This window comes from Chenopodium quinoa, unplaced genomic scaffold (assembly GCF_001683475.1).
Source record: "Chenopodium quinoa cultivar QQ74 unplaced genomic scaffold, ASM168347v1, whole genome shotgun sequence".
NCBI classification, from domain to species: Eukaryota; Viridiplantae; Streptophyta; class Magnoliopsida; order Caryophyllales; family Amaranthaceae; genus Chenopodium; species Chenopodium quinoa.
In genome coordinates, this window is record NW_018744828.1 from 25443 (window position 1) to 41467 (window position 16025).

The 16025-nt window shown below is 34.4% G+C and overlaps 3 protein-coding genes across 3 annotated transcripts; all 3 read right to left on the minus strand.

Annotated features, from left to right (window-relative positions):
- Positions 1 to 886: 886 nt before the first annotated feature.
- LOC110704239 (peroxidase 12-like) lies at positions 887 to 2667 on the minus strand. Its single transcript, XM_021882028.1, has 3 exons — positions 2337 to 2667; positions 1794 to 1988; positions 887 to 1699 (listed from the first exon to the last, which is right to left on the minus strand). The coding sequence occupies exons 1-3, from the start codon at positions 2562 to 2564 to the stop codon at positions 1079 to 1081; spliced, it is 1044 nt and encodes a 347-aa protein (XP_021737720.1). The 5' UTR covers positions 2565 to 2667; the 3' UTR covers positions 887 to 1078.
- Positions 2668 to 5391: 2724 nt separating this feature from the next.
- Positions 5392 to 9208, minus strand: LOC110704224. Its single transcript, XM_021882015.1, has 7 exons — positions 9106 to 9208; positions 8965 to 9056; positions 8145 to 8883; positions 7967 to 8025; positions 7082 to 7807; positions 6217 to 6735; positions 5392 to 6108 (listed from the first exon to the last, which is right to left on the minus strand). Exons 1-7 carry the CDS (start codon positions 9206 to 9208, stop codon positions 5392 to 5394), a joined length of 2955 nt encoding a protein of 984 aa, XP_021737707.1.
- Positions 9209 to 11619: 2411 nt separating this feature from the next.
- LOC110704240 (peroxidase 12-like) lies at positions 11620 to 14095 on the minus strand. The gene is made up of 3 exons (XM_021882030.1): positions 13819 to 14095; positions 12965 to 13159; positions 11620 to 12436 (listed from the first exon to the last, which is right to left on the minus strand). Exons 1-3 carry the CDS (start codon positions 14050 to 14052, stop codon positions 11813 to 11815), a joined length of 1053 nt encoding a protein of 350 aa, XP_021737722.1. The 5' UTR covers positions 14053 to 14095; the 3' UTR covers positions 11620 to 11812.
- Between the last annotated feature and the right edge of the window lie 1930 nt (positions 14096 to 16025).

Here is a 16025-nt window from a genome sequence, read left to right on the forward strand (position 1 = left end):
AGTATGCACAAAATCTATTAGAAGCGTGACAAGTTGCTAGGCAAATAAGATAAAATTGGAAAAGATAAAAAGATAGATTTTATGAAAAGATTTTATTCAAATCTGTTTCTTAAAATTAGTTTGTTAAAAAGATTTTATTCTATTTAATATCTTTGTTTCTATCTTATTTTCGAAAAAGATTTTCTCAAATTTGATTTACATATACCGTGTTTTTTAGATAAGGTAAGTTAACATCTTTATTTTTTAGAAAACCTACTTGCTATACGAGTTATACTTGTATGAATAGTAGAGATCTCATTTCATTAGGTTTTTGTGAGTTTATGCGTGGAGAAATCACAGAGCTTTAATTGTGTAAGTTTGCCAAGCTTCTAACCTTGTCATATTAGTTTCGGGTTTCGTGCATTACTTGCCTAACATATACTAGGTGTCATATGCTTTGTATTGGTTGGGTTATTTGGGTGTTTGTGTGTTTTATATTTGCATACAGAGTGTGTAAGATTCTAGTGTGAAGCTGAGTGAGTTAGTACTTTGGGAGTACGAGTAAATCTAGGTGTGGGACTTAGATTGGGTAGGATAGGGTCCTACCGTGTAGCAAGTTCGTTTTCGAACTTGTGAGTAAAGGTCTGATTATAGTAGGTTGTAACTTGGTGTTTGCCCTATTATAGTGAAGTTGTTTTGTGGTTGAAATCCATAAGATAGGGTCAAGGTTTTACTTCCAGTTGGGCCCTGGAAGGTTTCCTCGTAAAATTTGTGTGTTTTTGCAAGTTCCTATATGCATTGTTTTATAATTCCGCAAAAGTAGGCACTAGGAACTCACATACAATTCACCCCCCTCTTGTATTGTTCGTCTCAACTAACAATCATTAAGTTTCCTACAAATCAATTCTCAAACACAATAACTCCAAATGTTAATTGCTAAGCTAAACACACCATATTGATAATCATAGAGTTCGGAGTATTAAACAAACATTACAAACATGACATGATGCCTTATAGCCGAGACTAAATACAAAACTTATAACTAGCACAAGCAATTTCTCACAATTCCATTTTAGAACTTAGTAATTAAAAAAATATCTTAAAATTGTGATAATCTTCCTTGTTCACCCTCTTCAACCACAGACCACAAGTCCACACTTTTAGTATTCCTTGCGGAGCAATTTGCACGAATCTCCCCTTGTTTACCCGTCAACACACCAAGTTGTCCCATTTTTAACATCGCATTTACGAACTTTTCGTAAAACAAACTTTGATTGTTTGCAAAACTATTGACAATCCCTTTGGTTCTTGAATCCATGAACAAATCTTGATCGGAAGTAAACAAGCCTTGCCTATTAACAAGGTCGATGTAGTATTTATTGTCAAATACATTAGGAGTACGAATGTCTAAATTTGTGGTATTATCGGTGTTTGACGTTGGACAAGTGACTTTAAGGTTCTTTGCAAAAGATGGATCCATAGTCCCATCTTGTTTCGGGTAGAGTCTACTGGAGAAAGAGGAGCAATGGCTGCGACCAATGGTGTGTGCCCCGGAGAGGGCGACGACATCAGTGGGATCAAACCTTTTGGATGAGAGGGAGTTGAGAATGGTTGTGGTGTTGCTAGAAGGACTAGGTAAATTGGCTAGTGTTACATTTTTTGTGGCAAAGTTTAGGCTATCCCTTCTTCCAAATGGGATATTATAGTTTGGTCCACCTGACTACAAAAACCAAATGAAACATTTGTCAAGGCATTGATTAATTAAAATCTGTACACAAAGAATGTAAATAGATTTTATGGAATAAGGTTTATACCAGAACAACGGAATCACGAGCTGCAAGGGCAGTGAGATCTGCGCAAGAAACAACCTGGCCACATGCTTTTTGGACAAGGGCACGAAGGTCATTTATAATATTAAATGCTTCTTTCCTTAGTGACAAATTTGGTGGTGCGTTTTGTTCACTTGGACCACTTGCTGACCCATCCAACAATACAGATCCATCGCATCCCTAATTTGTGTTCCATAAAAATATATCAACCATTAAAAAGGTACATTTATAGTTAATTAAATACACTAATAATTTGAAATTAATGCATAACAATTCTTATCCTCTTGAAGAGTGATACAAAAACCCTAGTGTCTAATGATATGCTCAAATTTTAATCTTTTCTATAAGTTTGTCTTAGTTCATCTAAGCTGATCCAACCCAAGCTCGAACCCAGCTTAATTAAACACCCGAATGAAAAACACAACCGCACATGAATGACATGATACCGATGATTAAAAATTAACTACAATATCATATATTCTACATGCACGAACAATATCTATGTAATAAAATGTTGTAAGATGATACCTGAACAAAGCAGTCATGAAAATGAAGGCGAAGCAAACCAGCAGCTTGAGTGATATCCTTCTTGAAAACTTGCTTAAGATGATTTCTAACAATGGATTCGAGTTTCGGGCAATTGGAAGAGTAAAACGAGAGTGATAGCCCAGGCGCAACTGGTACACTACTACTTAAACTTCCTACAACCAAGGATGAAAATACAACTATGGCCAATAAGGTTAAGTGAGAAGCCATTATTTCTTTGAATAATGTTTATGATAGTTGTTATTTTTTATCACTTGGTAGAATATATTGCCAACTTCTAAGGCCAATATATAATCAAAATTAAAGTGGATAGTTCTTTTTTTTTTTTTTTCCTGTATGAAATTAAAAAGGTGATGGATTTATATATTCGATTAATAGTATTTTAATGCAATTGTTATGCTTAGTGACGGGTTAGGTGAAAAAAATGAAAATGTATGTCATGATTACATATAATGTATCTGCTTCTTTTCAACCCTAAAAAAGATTATTCTCGTTGTAAAAAAAAAAAAAAAAAAAAAAAAAAAAAAAAAAAAAGGATTTTTCTGCCTGATGAGTAATGATATTGGGAGGTAAATTAATACATAAGAAAATCTTAAGTGAGGAAGGTTGGGGGTGAGAGTGTAATTTAAATTTTAATATATTTAAAACATACACAAAAAACCTTATACTAATAAGAATATTCCCAGCTTAACTCTTGTTAAAAGCTAGTTAACATAATAAAAAGAGTAAAGATCGTATAGTTTTTACATACGTGCAGACGTTGTAAGTACGTGATAATTGGTATAACACAAATTTCTCATATCAATCAATATATTCTTTTAATAAATTCCGCAAATATCCCCAAACATAACTTACTTATTACTTTACAAATCGATCAATTCTTAAATTTTAATACTAAATGTTAATCTATCAGTATTATATTGTAAATAAACGATAATAGGGCAAGTAAATCCAATCAAAAAGAGAAATACGAAAAGGGAGCTTATGTCACCGGCGGCTTGTTAAAAGCATCCCCTACTACTAAAGTACTTCTAGATCGGGGTCAGAGACGACGGTACAATGGTGCGTATGGTGGGCACATGCTTTTTGAAATGTTTTTTCTTTTTATAACCCAAGTTGAATTATGTTCCTTTATTTATTATTGACCAAAAGAATAGCTAGCAAGTAGCAAATAATCAACATTCAACATGTATTAAGATAAAGTTAGGTAGCAAGTAGCAAATAATTAACATGCAATGTACTAAGATAAAGTTTGTCCGAAAATCCGAGGGATATGATTAACAAGTTACTACATTTTTTTTTGAGAGCAAACAAGGTACTACATTAATCCAACTAAAATTCTTTCCTAGACAAAAGAAAAGGTAGCTTTTGTATATTGTCTTATGATTCGTTGTGGTCCTCTCCCATTGAATATGCATCAAAATTATTAAATTCTTGCACTGGATATTTTATAAAGGAAATTTTGTGAAAAACTACCTATTATAATCCAGAATTTGCGAGAAACTACCTATTTAAAAAAATGTTGTAATTAACTACCTAATATTTTTAAAATGTTGTAATTTACTACCTTTACGCTGGATTATGAAGAAGTTTGACCAAAATTCTCCAGCATTGATTTGGTCACGTGACACTTGGTGAAAGAAAATGGTCATTAAGTGTCACGTGATGGTCACGTGACCAAGTCAACACCGAAGAGCTTTGGTCAAACTCCTTCATAATCCGGAGTAAGGTAGTAAATTACAACATTTTTCGAAAATTAGGTAGTCAATTACAACATTTTTTTTAATAGGTAGTTTCTCGCAAATTCTAGACTATAATAGGTAGTTTTTCACAAAATTTCCTTTTATAAAATTTAATTTTAAAAATATATATATATGATATATGTCATGTGGTCCCTTGATTAAACATATAATTCAACTTTAATTAGATTAATGTAAGCATATGATCAATTGATCATGACAGGAATGTGACCCTTCCTCAATTTGGGTGGCTTTGTTCTCTTCGCATAAAATAAGTATTATGTTTAAATTTTCTAAAGTCTGGTCATGTTTATTATTTACACAAACACAAAATCTGGAAGAACAGAACAATTTCTGGAAGAAAATGTATGAACAATTACAGAGAAAATTTAGAGAGAAACTTGGAGAAAAAGCAATCAGAATTTTCTGATTTTTGTGAATGAATAACTTTACATCATCTTTGGGTTTTTATACTATAGCTTTAACACAAAATATTCTAGAGAAATCTAGAAGTAAATACAGGAATAACAGAATTACTTATAACTGATTTTAGGCAACTTGCAGTAGCCTGTAACTAACTCTAACGACCTCAAGCTGACGTGGCAGCTATAGCTCTAGTGTCCAATATCCCCCCTCAAGCTGGGAGCTGGATGAGCCTCAGACAGTCCAAGCTTGGACAATAAATGTCGTAACTGAGCAGATGGTAAGGACTTGGTGAAGACATTTGCTAACTGATGTTGTGTAGGCAAGTATGTGAGCTGTAGTAACCCTTCAAGCACCTTATCTCCGGTAAAATGACAATCAATTTCAATATGCTTGGTTCTTTCATGGAACATAGGATTATTGGCTATATATAAAGCTGATTGACTGTCACAATGCAAAGTCACAGGCTTCTGATTTGTAACTCCTAAGTCCTCAAGTAGCCACACAATCCATTGAACTTCTAATGATGCAGCAGCCATAGCCCTGTATTCAGATTCTGCTGAAGATTTAGAAGTTGTTCCTTGCTTCTTAGATTTTCATGAAATAGGAGATCCACCCAACAGTAGAATATAACCTGAAACTGATCTCCTGGAATCAGGGCAAGCACCCCAATCTGAGTTAGAGAATGGTTGTAAGCATAACTGATCTGAAGCCCTCAATAAGATGCCCTGACCTTCTGTATGAGCCAAATACCTCAATGTATGCACCAAAAGCTTCAACATGAGTAGATCTAGGTAATTGCAAAAATTGACTTAGGGCCTGAACTAAGTAAGACAGATTAGGCCTAGTATTAGTCAAAAAATTCAATTTTCCAACTAAAGATCTGTATTTTTTGGAGTAAGGAACACCAGGCCATCTAATGCTGAAAAATTCACATTTAAAGGCAAGGGTGTGACTGCTTTCTTACTAACATCAAAACCACAGTCACTTAAAAGTTCCTTTGTGAACTTCTTGTGGCTAAGAATAATACCAGCATCTGTATACCCCACCTTAATGCCAAGAAAATAGCTTAACTTGCCAAGATCCTTAATGCTGAACTTTTTGTGCACCTTCAGAGCTTCCAATTTAGAAACATTAGTCCCTGTAAGGATCACATCATCAACATAAATTGTTGCTATGTTAATATGTTGATCATGTTTGTGTATAAACAAACTGTAATCATGTTTACACTGCCTGAACCCCTGGGATTCCAAAGCACTCATCAGCTTCTCATGCCATTGCCTTGAAGCCTGCTTTAAACCATAGATAGACTTAACAAGTCTGCACACCTTCTTCTCTGGATTAGATACACCCTCAGGCACTCTCATATACACCACTTCTTTCAAATTTCCATGTAAAAAAGCATTGTTTACATCCAATTGAAATAAGGGCCATCCTTTGCTTGCAGCAACAACAATCAAGCATCTTATAGTAATCATTTTCACAACTAGGCTAAAAGTTTCTTCATAATCAATCCCATATTTCTGAGTGAACCCTTTTGCTACCACTCGTGCTTTACATCTTTCAAGAGTACCATCATATTTCAATTTCACCTGATAAACCCATTTGCAACCTATAGCTTTCTTCCCAGCTGCTAAGTCAACCAATTCCTAAGTATTGCTCTATTCAAGGGCCAAAATCTCCTTGTTCATAGCCTCTACCCAAAGTGGATCCAAAGAAGCCTTATTATAGCTCAGAGGTTCCTTAATATCACAAGAAGCAGACAGAAAAGCCTTGAAAGCAGTTGGGAAACCAGTGTAAGACACAAAATTGCACCAATGTTTCTCACAATTAGTGTGAACATGAGAAGAATCTACATGATAACAAAGATATTTGTCAAGGTAGGTTGGAGGTTTATGTGGTCTAGAAGACTTTCTAAGCTGTTCAGTGGAGTCTATACTCAAATCGATAAGAGCATCAGGATTGGAAAAAGGAACAGGTATAATTGGAGGAATAGTATGATTGGGTGTATTACTGTGAGTGGAGGAGATTGAAGGAGAATGAGAAGGTGGAGAAGGAGTAGAAAAAGAAGAAAAATAATCTAGTTGAAAATGAGAATCAGGAGAAGGAGGAGTAGTATCATGTGAAGGAAAATAGGAAAGATCAGAGAAATCAAAATGAGTAGAAACAGGTAAGGTAACAGGAAGATAAATGGCATTTGAATAGTTTGAGGAATGTGACTATTTTTTATTATATAGATGAAATGGAAAGTGTTTTTCATGAAACTTAATATCCCTAGATACAAACATTTTGTTAGTATCCAAATTCAAAACCTTATGGCCTTTCTGAGAACTTGAATACCCTATAAAAACACAGGGTTTTGCTCTACTGTCTTGCTAACTTGGTTCCGCCAACCTTAGAAGTGGATACATAACATAGGCATCCAAATGTTCTCAAATGAGATAGATCATCTTGTCTCTTATATAACCTAGAATAAGGTGTTTCTAGATTTAACACTTTGAGAGGCATTCTGTTAATCAGGTAAGCTGCACATAACACACTTTCACCCTAAAATCTATCAGGGACTCTAGATTGAATATAAAGACTTCTAGCTGTTTCTAAGAGATGTTTGTGTTTCCTCTCAACCACTCCATTTTGCTGTGGAGTATCACTGCAACTAGTCTGATTTAAAATCCCATTTTCAAGAAACATCTTCTTCATATCACCATCACAAAGTTCCCTAGCATTATCAGACCTTACACACTTCACAGTAACACCAAATTGATTATGCACCATTTTCATAAAAATTTTCATTACCAAAACAGAATCACTTTTATTCTTTAACATATGAATCCAAGTAAATCTACTATAGTCATCAACTATAGTTAGAAACTGATTACAGCCAGTAGGAGTCTTAACAGAATGAGGACCCCATACATCAATGTGCAACAACTCAAAGACAGAACTAGTCTGAATACTGCTAGTATGAAAAGCTAATCTAGTCTGTTTTGCAAGGGGACAGACTTGACAAATTGTGTTCTGTAAACAAATAGACACATTACAATTTAGAACAATGGATTTTATTTGACTAAAAGGAAGATGACCTAGTCTCAAATGCCAAAGTTCTGCATCATCAACAGCAGACAGGCAACGTGAATTGCAAACATGAGCATGTGACTCTCTTGAACTTGATTGTAACTGTTCTCTCACATTACATAATCCAAACTTCACACTACCTAGAGGAATCAATGTCCCTTTCTGAGAATAAACAAAGCATTTTTCATGAGTAAAATGCAGTTCACAACTAAGGTCCTTACACAATTTATGAACAGAAATCAGATTATACTAGAACTCAGTAACATGCATCACATTGTTTAGAGTTATCAATTCATTTAGTACAACAGACCCTATGTGTTTAACAGCAATCTTACTACCATCTGGTATGGTAATATGATTATCACCACCTCATACTAGATGAAACTCAGAAAACTGAGACAAATCATAACAAAAGTGATATGAAGCACCACTATCTAGCAACCACTTATGATTATATTGAGATAGTAAGAAAATGTTACGTGCCATCATGGCCAGGCTATTCTATTGTTCTGGTTCAGTGTTCTGAGAACTCTGATTTTGCTTAGCCAAATACTCCATGAACTGCTGATATTGCTCAACTGAAATAGGTCTAGTTGAGTTAGAACCATCATTGCCAGAGTAATCAGAAACAGTTGCAACACGATTTCCTTTGAAACCTTTGAACCAGGAGGAGAACCTTTAAGCTCAAAGCATCTGTCAACACTGTGCCCTGGAATCTGACAATGAGTGCAGAAGTAATTAGCACCAGGTTTAAAGCCTGATTTCCTGTAAGTATTTCCTGAATTAGAACCATTTTCTCCAGCATTTCCTAAGTAAGAATTAGTGTGAAACACTCTTTGTTGACCCTGATTATGAGGTCTGTAAGACTTATTTCGACCAAAATCAGAATTAAATTTCCTCTTTTCAGCAGCAAAAGCCAATGACTCATTGTGTTCAGCAGCCTGAGAAATTTCTTTATGCCTTTCTTCTTGGGCAAATAATCGAAATGCTTCTGTTACCTTTGGTAAAGTCTGCATCATCAGTATATTTCCTCTGATAATTGCATACTGTTCATTAAGCTTCATCATGAACTGTAACACCATTTTTTCTTGTTGGGGCTGATAAATCTTCTTAGTCAAGTTGCAAGTGCAGTAAGGTAGAGGATGAGCTTCCTCAATTGCATCCCAAATTGACTTAATATCAACGAAAAACTCAGAAATAGACTTATCACCTTGACTAATATCAACAAGCTTATGTTCTAGTGAGTAGATTTGTGCCATGGAAGCAAAACCAAATCTCTCCTCAAGATCAGTCTAGATTTCTTCAACAGATTTCAAGAACATCACACTTTTTGCAATTGTTTCATCCAAATTGAACAAAATCAATGAACATACCAGATCATTGCACCTCTCCCAAGCCTTACCTTCAACAGTTCGAGCAGTAGGCTTGGAGATAGCTCCATTGACAAACCCTAACTTGTACTTTGCTGAAAGAGTAAGCAGCATTGAACATTTTCCAGCTAGTGAATCCCTCACCATTGAACTTGTAGGATACAAGTTGAACAACATCTGCATCCGAAGGATAAATGTAATAGATGCTAGTTGGATCCTGATTAGGAAGAAGATTGCTTGTTGTCATAACTTCAGATGTTCAAGTAATTTATTAAACCAGATGATGCAGAAACAATCAGATCCAAAGAAATTCACTGGATAAACTGAGATTATCAGGAAAATCAGAACAACTTTGAAGATCAGAACAAAGAACTTGCACAAATCAATCAAACAGTAACCAGATCAAGAATCAAGAACAATGAACACAAATCAATGCGGAAATCAATCAAGAAAAATCACATGTCAGATCTTATAGCTCTGATACAACAGAACAATTTCTGGAAGAAAATGTATGAACAATTATAGAGAAAATTTAGAGAGAAACTTGGAGAAAAAGCAATCACAATATTCTGTATTTTTGTGAATGAATAACTTTACATCATCTTTGGGTTTTTATACTACAGCTATAACATAGAATATTCTAGAGAAATCTAGAAGTAAATACAGGAATAACAGAATTAGTTATAACTGATTTTAGGCAACTTGCAGTAGCCTGTAACTAACTCTAACAACCTCAAGCTGACGTGGCAGCTATAGCTCTAGTGTCCAATATGTTTATTGTTTAATACTTAGCGTTTTCCATTTCATATTAATTGACTCATTTTATTTATATATATTTGTCAATGCATATCCTTTAAGTGACGTTTTATTTAGTCATATATGTTTGTCAATGCATAATTTTTATTACAAATATCCTTGATTTTTATTAGCAAAATCATAAAATTAAATTTGATATTTAAAAGATAGATGTTGAGAATAAGACCTCACATGAATATACTTTTTGTCAACACAAAATCACAAAACGAAGTCAATGCACGTTATGTGAATAGTGCATAAAGTCTAACTATGTCATATAATTTAGAACGAAGGAAGTATGATGTGCTTGACTTTTAACTGTGTTTGTACATAATTAATTTATATAAAAAAAATTATCAAGTGATCAAGTTTTGTTATACTACCTTCGTTACATATTAGTTGCAACTTTTGCCAAAAAGGGTTTATACATATTAGTTGCAACTTTCCAATTTTTTCCCTTTATAGTAAATTTTTTTCAATGAAAGTACAAAAACACCCTTACTAAAGATTTCATAAACACAATTAGCTTCCTAAATCAGATTTCATTAAATTTTTAATCTAACTTATTTAACATAATAGTGTTACCCAATTAAATCAACAATCATAAAAAATCATTCATCTCCCACAAAATAATTAGACCACCACTGCACCACCTTTACCGTTGCCGTCGCTACATCTAACCACCACCTTCAACGAACGTCGTCGATACTCATCACCACTGTCAAACTCGTCGCCTCCTCGGCTCCGACTCCTCCTGTGGTGTTCCGTTTTCTCTCCCTTCCTTTTTTTTTTGAAAAACAATTGTTTAGATCTACTGATTTGTGGGGTTGGTAGGATATTTTGGGGTGGCTCGAGGCATTTTCTAGGTTGATTAGGGTGAGTGAGGGTGGTTTCGGTGTGGTTCAGGGTCAGTTTTGAGGCGATTTAGGTTGAATGTTGGTGGTTTTTAGGAGTGAGTGAGGGTGGTTGTTCTAGGGTGGTTTGCGGTAAGTGGGTACGGTTTTGAGGTGGTTTGCGTTGAGAAAGGGTAGTTATAAGGTGGTTTGAGCTAACATGAATTGGTTTCGGGGTTGTTTGACCTAAGAAGGGGTGATTTGGGGGTTGTTGAGGTGGAGAGGGAGTGGTTTTACGGTGGTTCAGGTTGAGATTGGGTGGTTTCAGGGCGGTTTGGGTTGAAAAGGGGTGGTTTTAGAGTGGTTTGGGTTAAAAGGGGTGTAAGGTGGGTGTTTTGGGGTGGCTGTTGCTGGCCGACAGTGGTGTGGTGGTTGCTTCTGGCCAACAGTGGTGGGATGGTTGTTGCTGGCCGACAATTGTGGGATGTCTGCTGTTGGTCGTCGGTGGTGGCCATGGCTACTGCTGGCCGACGATGGTGGGGTGAGTGTTGTTGATGGTGGTGGGTAATTTATTAATCACATACACTTTCTCTCTCCTACCTTGCTTAATTACCCCTTCTTTAATTCATTAATCCAATATTATGAAATTTTGTCTTAGAATCCGTGTCAACCTGAAAGTTGCAACTAATATGTAACGGAGGTAGTATTCATTTTAACGCGTGATTTCAAATATCAAATTTATTAATTTTAGGGAAATTTCAAAATGACATATTTACCTTATACATTTAAAATTTGTCAATTACATGCCGAGGTATAAGCTGCACCCACAATCAATCTACTTCACAAGGCCAAACTCCAAAGGAGGTTCCATACTCCAAAAACCATATGCCAATATAACTATATAAGGGATAACCCCTTAGCATTATAGAGTGTTTTACTCTATAATGCTAATACAAGGGATAACCCCTTAGCATTATAGAGTGTTTTACTCGTTTTGCAACAGCTAATTAATCCAACCAAGTGGGGCATATTTTCAAACATTCAAATACACCTTTCATTCTTCCAATGAAAACAAAAGTAGTAACACTCGAATACATGAAAGTTGGATCAAATACCATCTCAATCATACAAAAGTTACGTACAAAGTATCATCACTCGTACAAATGCACAATACAATTAGCACAAACTTCATTTATTCCACTTCAAAATAAACGCATAATTCCTCAATATTGGGACAACATTCCTTGTTTGTGTTGCTCCTTAACCACAGACGCCAAGCCAATATTATCAACATTTCTAACGGAGCAATTCGTGCGAATCTCCCCTTGTGAACCCGTCAATACTTCGAGTTGTCCCATTTTGATCATCCCTTCCACGAATTTTTCGAAAAATAGGGTTTGATTGACAGCAAAACTTGTTACAATGCTCCTTGTCCTAGAATCAGTGTACAAATCTTGATCGGACGTGAACAACCCTTGGCGGTTCATGAGATCGACAAAGTACTTGTTGTCAAACAAGTTAGGACTACGAATGTCCAAATTCGTGGTGTTATCAGTAGTGTTGGTTGGACATGTGAGCTTAAGGTTTTTAACGAAGGTTTGGTCCATGGTAGGGTCTGGAGTAGGGTAAAGTCTGTTGGCGAAGGAGGTGCAATGACCGCGACCAATGGTGTGGCCACCCGAGAGGGCCACAAGATCGGTTGTAGTCAAGTTTTTGTCTGTGAAGGCCTTGAGGAGGCTTGTGGTGTTGAATGTAGGTGGTGGTAGGTTTGCTAGTGTTACAGGTGTTGTTGCAAAGTTAAGACTGTCCCTTCTTCCTAAGGGAATTTCGTAGAATGGTCCATCTGGCTGTAAAAATATACATGACAAATAATGAGAAATTGTTACATGAAAAAATTGACTTGGAGAAAGCTTAAAGATAAGGAATATATATATATATATATATATATATATATATTATTAATTAATTCATAAATTATTAATTAGACAATATGCGTTTAAAATATATGAACCGTTTAAATAAACTTTAACTAGTGTGTAGCTCGGGCGTTGCACCGGTTGCTATTTTAATTAGATCTTGTGATTATCAATTATATACATTTATTTTCATGTTTATATCATAGTTTATGATTGGCTTAGATGGTTAAGTAATTATCTTTTTTTTTATAAAAGGTTGGATGTTCGAATCCCCTTATCATCGTTTTTTTATATGAAGCAATATTCTAGTTGATTAAGTAGTGATGATGTGGCATAATGAAAGATGGAGAAAGTGATGTGGCGTGGTATACGTGGCACATAGACGTTCTTAGTTACACCTTTTAATATATTAGTATAGATTTTATCTTTAAACATACCAAAAACAAGAAATAAACGTACCAAAAATACAGATTCACGAGCAGCAAGGGCTACAATGTCTGAACAAGAGACTATTGGGCCACAAGCATTATGCACAAGAGCACGAAGATCTTCTATGATTTTAAATGCCTCAGCTCGCAATGTCAAGTTTGGAGGTGCATCTTGCTCATCTGGACCACTGGCCGATCCAACCAGCAATACCGATCCATCACATCCCTAAAACATAAATTTGACGGGCAATATGAATAATCATGGTGAGTTAGGCTTCCTTAAAATTATCAATTTTGCTACATAGGAGAAGATCAAGGAGAATCTAAACACGTGAGAGTTATGGCAACACAAAATTCCAAGATAGATAGGTAAGTAAGATACTTCATATTAGGTAAAAGGGAGCATGAATTGGAGGATTTGAGGCACATATAAATATATAATACTTCGTACTACACAATCTACATACACGACTATACAATACTCATAGTAATGGCCTAGTAGGCTTGTAGGTACATATTCAACTAGAAATCCTTCGCATTTAATAGTTTGAGTCAATGAAAACTCTAATAGTACTTGATGATATTAAATTTTGCTTAGATGATATCAGTACCATAATATCAATAGATTTATTGATACCTAAGTTACCAGCAAATAAAAAATTAGATTAAAGTTTAATTGGTATATATCAGCTATTCCCTCATATATGACTAAAGTTATTAGAGGCAAAAAATTCTCTTATATTAACATACAAAACAACATAAGAGGGTATAAATCTAAATTCATACCCGCTCTACTACTCATGTGCATATCTATTACATTTATTTCGCTTTTACATCTAGCCAAACGGGTAAGTAAAGAAAACAATAGTTAACGATATATATTACCTGAACAAAACAATCATGGAAATGAAGACGGAGCAAACCCGCGGCTTGTGTAATATCATTGTTAAAAACTTCCCAAAGATGAGTTCTAACAATGAACTCCAAATCCGGGCAACTAGATGAATAAAACGAGTATGAAAGTCCAGGCACAACTGGTATTGTGCTTTGACCCTTACATATTCCTACAACCAAAGAAAACAAAACTAAGGAAAGTGAAATAAATTTAGAAGAGCCCATTGTTTTTATGATATGTTTTTCAACGAAATAATTTGGTTATGAATTTTGTAGCATTATGTTTGACAATTTATAGGAAAAAATAATAAGGTAATGCCAATTTGGTGTGAAATCGTGGATCATTTGATGGGTTATTTTAATGATTAGTTGAGATTGAATAATCTTTGAGCTTGTCAGTATACGTTAGAATATAGAGGATTTCCGATGTTAATTTTATCTTCCTCGTAGTTTGGTCAATGACCACGTATGGCCAGGTGAAAGCACATGCATTTTAACTATACCCACATTTCTTGCACATATTTTAAGTTGATCAAGCTTAGCTTAACTGATAACTAATACGTAGTATTAGTGTTTGTAACTATATATTTTTTATTTAACTGTAGAACAAGGTATCTACAGCACTAATGCAGACGGAATTTGATTTCAAATTTTGTATATTATCTCTTAAGATCATTTTTTTTAAAACAAATCTCTTAAAGTCTTTTGGATATGTACTACCTCCGGTACAAATTACTCATTTGGGGTATTATTTGTGAGATATAAAATATCCCAAAGTTGCGAGTAATTTGGACCGGACGTAGATGTAGTATATCATTTTATTTAGGATTTGATCTATCCAATTCAACATATTTAAGTATATTATATAAATTTCAAAGAATATTAGATCCAAATAATCCAATCCAGAGCACAAATTGAATTTAATTAATAATATCAAAATTTAACCAGCTCGGAAAATCAATAAGATTAGATCAGATTAGAAATCTGAATAATTCAAATCAAAATTGGTGAACTAATTAAACATTATTTTCAGGGGCGGAGCCAGGGTTGGGGTGGGCCATGGCATCCCCCTTGGCTCAAGATAAATATTAAATTTAGCTTATACTGATTATAAGTTGTAGTGTAGAAGAGTTGGTTTTTGCCATGTGATTGTGGGCTAGAGGTCAAGAGTTCAAACCTAGCAACTAACATTTTGTAGTTTTATTTTTATTTTATATTTTTATAGTAAATGTAATCAACAAACTCAATAATAGTCGCGATTTGCAAAATTACACATACATAGATTGATAGATATGATCTTGGCCCCCCTCACTTGAAAATTCTGGTTCCGCCGCTGTTTATTTTAGTTGACAATTTTTTTAAAAATTATTATTTAAAATTTGAGATTAAATGGTGGTGACCACATACGTGTCAATTGTATTACTAGTAAGGTTTCTAATATCTAAGCGGGAGCAAGTAAATCACATAATCACCTAATAAAAAAGAACAATTTGCATTACTATATCTTTAACTCTAATCCTTGATTCAAACTTATGAAATTAATACTTAGAGCTTATTGTAATTTATCTAATGTGTGAACTAGTTTTCGTTGTCAACTGAGGACCTTGTTTAAACAAATCTATATTTAATGACTAAAACACATACAGTAGCTTGTTTATAATACTCATTGGGGCATAATTTAACGAAAATAATTATACCTTAGCTAGTACGAAGTATAAGTTTTTATAATTATTGTTGCAGCTTCATGCCAACTTGAGCTTTTATAGAAAAGTCATTAATATGCCAAAGGTTGTTACATCTCCAAGACTAGTAAGGCCATCATATTGTGTTTATCGCGTCTTCATTTGTTTTGGAAATAATAAGTTTTGAGATAGTTATTTTATTTCATTCATATACGAAAATATAAATTCTAATATGGTCTAATAGATTTAAATAAATTTCAGCAAGTTCAGATAAATACAATTATACATGGGAAAATCAAATGAGTAGACCACATCATAATTCAATACTAGTTGCGTCAAAGCAAAGGAATTGTCCATTTAGGTGGACCAATAGATCAGTCTTAATGGTTTGAACTTAACTTTTTAAAGCCTTTTCAAAGCCTGGTTCAATTTTCAGCCTTTTATTTTGTCCAAAAGAAACAATTTTTTGATTTTGTTTTTCCGTAATTATTATTAATTTTACTTTTATACGGAGTA